We start from the raw sequence: 6,376 nt of genomic DNA, 5'->3' as shown, positions 1-6,376 counted from the left end.
GCGAGATCAGGCACTGCAGACTCTGGATTTACTCTGTGCAGTGGAAGTGAGCGGGGAGGGGTGGGGTGTTGGTGGTGGGGGAAGTATTAGGAAGGGGGGGTAAGGAGGAGAAATGGAGCGCATAACGGAAAGGTCCCCGCATACAAGGCTGCTACAAAGAAAACTCCTCAGTCCCTTATCTGGCAGCTTTCAGGATTTACCTCTGCATTTAAAGCGACAACTATTGTTGTGGTTAGATTAATTGACTGATTTGACTCCTGTTTGTACTCGAAATAAATTAGACTGTTATCAGTTATCACCTAAATCATTATTATCCCACTCTAAAGCATCCCTTTACAAAGTAACAGTGTGCTGTAATTGGTTATTATTTTCCCTGTGTAAATTTAGACACTGCCACAAAAACCCTTCAAGATTTATTGCAGGGGACTCCAGTCCACTGCAGCTTCCCACCTGTCATCAGCAATCCAGGCAATGCTCCATTCTGCACTGCATTGCTGTATTTCCACCACACATCATTACCTTCGATTCAAGGGGACAGTTCTACAGTGTTATAGACGGCGATCAGGGTTTAAAGGTCCAGCGTGTAGGATTTAGGGGGATACTTTGGCAGAAATTGAATATACTCTAATTAGTATATTTCTGTGGTGTATAATCACCTTCAAATAGGGAGCAGGTCCTCGTCGATGGAGTCCGCCATGTTGCACCACCATGTTTCTACAGTAGCCCAGAACAAGCAAACCAAACACTAGCTCTCAATCTGGCCATTCACGTTTTCGTGTCAGTCGCTGTAGCTAGCAGCCTCTCCGTGATGAGCAGCATTGGAAAACACAGATTTTAGTTTTTGTTACGTGAAACTGCTTTATTCAGTGTTTTTACTATTAACAGAGAACAAAAGGTGAGCACATATCAGCAGGTGCTGGGCTAGTGGCCCATCTCTGACAAGCCAAACATCATTGGAGAAACACTGACTTGTAACATGAAACTGTTTTATTCAGTGTTTTTACTGGCTTAAATCAACTAGTCCATTTGTTTTTGAGAGGAAGAGACCTCTGTAGATAATTCAGCTCCTGGTGAAATCCTCCTCAACATCTGAATCTTAACTTATCAGAGAAAAAAGGCGAGCACACATTAGCAGGTGCCGGGCTACCAGTCACTCTCTGATGAGCGGAACAACGATGCTTTATTTATTGTTTTTTACCAGTTTTAAACGCCCGGTCCATTTGTTACTGAGAGGAAGAGACCTCTGCTAATAATTAGACTCTAACCCCCCCCGAGCAATAAACATTGGAGGAATTCTAGCTGCGAGAAGTTTCAGCAATCTGAATCTGCAGTCCTCACCACTAGATGCCACTAATCCCCCTAAATCTTACACACTTAACCTTTTAAGCAAAAGAGGCCCAAGAACAGAGCCTTGAGGAACTCCTTGTCACATCATTTTTGTATGGTCAAATATGTAATTACCAATCAACACAAAGTTGTTCCTGTTCTTCAAATATGATTCAAACCAAATTAGAACTTTGTCAGAAAGTCCAACCTAGTTTTCCATTCTGTATATTAATACATTGTGGTTATCAGAGAAAAAAGGGGAGCACACATTAGCAGGTGCAGGGTTAGCAGCCCATCTGTAATTAGATTTGTAACATGTAACTGATTCATTCATTTTTTATTTTTTATTTATTTTTATTTTTTTTACCAGTTTTATACACCTGGGCCATTTGTTTTGGAGAGGAAGAGACACTGAAGGAATCCTGTCCTTGCTTGCTTCATGCTTGGTATATGGGAGAAGTTTTAACTGGTTGCAGTCTGCAATCCTCGCTGCTAAATGTCACTAAATCCTACACACTGCTCCTTTTAAATGTGACAAATGAAACAAAAATAATGTTGCATCTGTAGATTCATGATTTATGTAACCACAGCAACTGACAGTCATTGTTTCTTTGTATTCGTTTGTCTTTGTTCAGGTGTCATAAACTAAACAAAGTACCTCTTTTGCAGTGCGTTTGTTACTTCCTCACTCACTTCTCTTCTACTTTCCTCTCTTGCCTGCCTGATAGCTACCTGCACCAAGATACAGTTTCCTGTCATTGCCCCTTACAACAAGCCCTCACTTCTACTGTCAGTCAGTATACAACATGCCATGCCAGATTGAGCCATCTTGGCACATAGCAGCACAGAAACGAAAATCATCCAGATTTCTCTTTTACCTTATTCACTTTCAGTACCTCATGTGCAATCAGGAAATATTTTTCATTTACTTTCACTGGCTTTTACCACATCCCACCTCTAAACTTGCACATCACCCAGAGCTACCAGAGTGTTTTCATCTTCATGCTATTAGAGCTGAAGCTGGAGTTAAAGCAGGGGGGCTGCATTGAGAAGGGACAAACTATTCAGACTTTTAATGAAGGTAGCACATCCATCATGACGTAACAAGTAAGTAGATGAACAAATATCTGCACAAGACGGCGGAAACAACCGCATATTGGGTTTTTGAAAAGCTTTTTTGTTTGGCTTTGTCAGCTCTGGCTGAGGTGAAAGAGAGTGTTCTTTCTGAGTTGAGTGGCACTGCCCAGAGGAGGCACATTCTCTGTTTGCTAATCAAGCAGACCTCTCTCTGTCTCTCTCTCTCTCCCTCTCTCTCTCTCTCTCTCACACACACACACACACACACACACTCACAAAAACCCCTGCCCATACACACACAGCCACAACTAAAGAGGAGCTGCATAATAATAAATTCAAGACTGAAGTTACAGGTGTTTTATTCATCTGGTTGTTGCATATGTCACGCGTGGTATACATGTATGTACATCTCAAAAAGTAAAATCAGTAAGCCACAAATGGACCTGAGCAAAAGTGTATTATAATATCAATATATTTCAGTATTCAAAAAACACAAATAACAGACAACCAATTGTTTCAACCAGAAATGCTAAGTACTCAGTTTGAAAGATTTATCAGCAGAAGCAGTCGTTCAACTCATTGTTAAGTAAAAAAGCTGCTAAAAAAAGTATCTTTTATTTACCGTAAAGGGTTTGTAAAACTATAGGGAAGTAAAGGCAGGTGCACAGGAAACTCTTTGCAATGCACACACAGCTCTACACCGCATCCTTTGGTTCCTCAGTGCCTGTGGAGGAGGAGGCTGCTTCAGCTTTAGTCGGCTGGGAATCAGTGGCCTCCTCTTGTGGCTTTGAGGAGGATGCATCTTCAGCAACGGTTGCAGGTGTAGTTGAAGCTTCCTCACTCTTGGCAGTGTCTCCCGCCTCCTTCTTGTTGTCCTCTCCAGTTTGTCCTTCCTCGTTTACCTTCCCCCCATCTTCCTTGGTGGTGCCATTACCCACCTCCTCCACTGTTTGACTGATGTCCGTCATTAACACGGTGGTCTCTTTGGCTTCTGTCTCTGGCGTGCTTTGGTTCTTCTTGGCAGTTCCCACCCAATAGTTGGTGGTGCTGATCTGGTCAGCATTGCTGCTCAGCATCTTGATGTGTTTCTTCAACTGACACATTTTGCACATCAACACCAAAGTAGAAATCAGCAGAATAACACATAGTAAGATCAGTCCGCCGGCCACCATGAACACTGGAAGGCATTCCTTACTGTAAAAGATGAAGAAGCTTGGAGTGGGGGTGGAAGGGGTGGTGGGATGTGGGGTAGGTGAAGGTGAAGATGAAGTGATATGACTCTTAGTGACTGCTACAGCTGGCGTAGTGGCAACCTCAGGCATGTGGCTGGCAACACTGGTGGAGCCAGTTAGGGATTGTGTTTGAGAAGCTGGAGCAGTGGAGTCTGCTTTTGAAATGTTGTCTTGTGTATCTGAGGCAGGATTCTGAGTACTCAAAAAAACAAAAGGAGTTAGGGTAGCTTGAGCTCCACACAATAGTGGACCCAGGATGTGTATGCAGTATGCCAGGAAGAGGAGACCATTCATGTTGGTATCTGAGAAGACACGGGACAACAGTTTAATTTAAAATGAGTTTTGGAATACAAATGTAACACAGTAAGGAAAAGTACAAAGAAGCCCAGACACAATAGCTCTTTACTATATCATCTATGGGACAGCCATTATCAAACCAGAATGGTGTTTTAGCCCAGTTCTTACAAGTCAGTAATGGTGGAAAGTAATGACATATGTTCACTCAATCACTGTACTTATGTACAATTTTGAGGCACTTATCGTGAATTCAAAATTAACCCCAACTTTCCTAACTGTAGCATTTGAGTGATGCTTAGCAATTAATGTACCACAATTATAATTCATTAATATAACATGTATGATTTTGAAATAGGCCGTTCTGCATAATGAGTAATGTTACTTTTGGTACTTTCAGTATAGTTTGATGCTAATACTTCATACTTTTACTTAGTACATAAAATTCTGAATGCTGGACTTTTCCTTGTACAGAGTAAGTCTACACTGTGGTATTGCTACTGATCTGAGTACTTTATGCAAATCACATATACTTTTGATCACTTGTTACATTTGTTCAAAGCATGACATAATTTCTTAGATTTTTTGAATGGAGTTTTTTTTTTTTGCTCTACACAGCCATGGGCATTATGAAAATAATCTTGCAAAGATTTAAAAGTTAATCAGTCACAGTGAGCACTTAATTGCCATTGATTAGGTATGATTAAGTAAAGTATAGTGGCCTGAAGATCTGACTCGCTACTGAACTCTCTTGCGTCACAAGCTATGTTTTTGGAAAATCAAGGCCAATCAAGTAGAAATTGTTTTTGGCCATCAGACTAGGAAATGTTAACAAAACTAACACTGAGCTGAACATGCTGTTCAGTGTGACGCATTATCTCCACCGAAGTCAAGCAGGGTCATGTCATTACCGCTTAAAAAATAATATATTTCCTTAATATCTGACAAATCTGAAGCAGAAAATGGTTTGCAACAATGTACTATAATATATATATAATCTGAAACATTGGTATGATCTTTTAACATGATTTGATGAAATGCATTGGTTAAGGTGCCTGCTTTGTATAAAACATTTCTCTACAGTTTCCCCTGCAGTGAGTGATTCTTTTCAGATGTATCACTCACGTGTTTTAGTTGTATCATATTTCTTGCACTGTTTGAGAATGTATTTGTGAATACATGATTGTGAAAGACTCTAAATGCTAAAGTAATGTTAAATCCTAAAACAGGTCATTGTAAATTACATAAGGTGCAAAACTCTCTTTAAGGTTGTCAAAAATATCAAAAATATCACATTTTTATCATCAGAATTTAACAAAAACCACGAAACAACACTAACTATTAATATACTATTCCATCTTTAGAAAGTTCTCACCAGCTCTATCTTACAAATTACCTTCACATAAGTATTCTTTGTTCCTCTTTTTCACAGAATTCAAAATTAAAGTATCTATTAATGCAATCTGTCACTTACATTGTTGGTGATCTTGATATAGTTCCAAAGGAATAAGGTTTTGTATAAATTAATATGTATGCAGTGTGCTACCAGTAAGGTGAGATGTGTGAAAGAACGACTGACAATGTCAAATGACAGTAATCCAAATCAATGGCACACTCATCTGGCTGTCTTGCTCTTACTTCTCCATTTGGACTATAATAAGAAAAGGAAGTGGTTTTGGTGTTCTGTATGATGCTGTATAGCTGGTCACGCAGACATCTGTGGGGTGGCAGTCTACAAAAAGTATGCAGGCATGCTAAATGCTCACAGAGCAGCTCACTTGCAGTAAAATAGTTCTAACTCACTGATCATGAACTATTTTATTTCAGTTAATTAGCCATTTTGGCTGCAGTTCTGTAAGTAAAACTAACATCTACAAAATCTCATAACAGCACCCTGAATACACCCCACAATCTGCCTGACACCAAAGTTAGAAATTGCATGATTTTGACACAAGTGGTAAAGCTGCAGTTTGCACAGTTTTCTCTGGGCCTGTGACCGGTCTCACTGTTTGGAAGCTGATGAGTCATTTTATCTCTTGCATACTTTATAATAATTTTGTCTTCCTTCTCAGCCACTCACCCCACAGAAGACTTAAGGTGATATAAATGGAATAAACATGTATACATCTGTCTTCTTCATTGTCATCTACTTATTTTCATCCAAGCCACATGTGCTCAAAGGCGACTTTAATTATAGTCCATCTTTGATGTCATGTACCAGTAATACAAGGCCTTTTGACACTACAGCAGACACCACATGTAGTGGAAAATGTTCTAGCACAACTCACACACATGAAGGTCAGACAAAAATACACCCTTTTTAACATCTGTTCAGTGAGCAAAATAAAAAAAATAAATCAATTTGCATCGAGTATTTCTCTTACAAAGTTCCCCTTCTTGTTTCCTCTGTAACGGTACCTTTGTGTTTCCTGTGTGATTTGTAGTCA

The 6,376-nt window shown here is 39.8% G+C and overlaps 1 protein-coding gene across 1 annotated transcript; it reads right to left on the bottom strand.

Moving 5' to 3' along the window:
• Positions 1–2,745: 2,745 nt before the first annotated feature.
• On the bottom strand, positions 2,746–5,576 carry LOC117245779 (uncharacterized). Its single transcript, XM_033609290.2, has 2 exons — positions 5,404–5,576; positions 2,746–3,937 (listed from the first exon to the last, which is right to left on the bottom strand). The coding sequence occupies exon 2, from the start codon at positions 3,927–3,929 to the stop codon at positions 3,099–3,101; it is 831 nt and encodes a 276-aa protein (XP_033465181.1). The 5' UTR covers positions 3,930–3,937; positions 5,404–5,576; the 3' UTR covers positions 2,746–3,098.
• Between the last annotated feature and the right edge of the window lie 800 nt (positions 5,577–6,376).

The sequence above is a fragment of the Epinephelus lanceolatus genome, chromosome 11, assembly GCF_041903045.1.
Source record: "Epinephelus lanceolatus isolate andai-2023 chromosome 11, ASM4190304v1, whole genome shotgun sequence".
Lineage (NCBI taxonomy): Eukaryota > Metazoa > Chordata > Actinopteri > Perciformes > Serranidae > Epinephelus > Epinephelus lanceolatus.
Note: the sequence above shows the minus strand (reverse complement) of the source record. Positions and strands in the feature narration are given on the sequence as shown.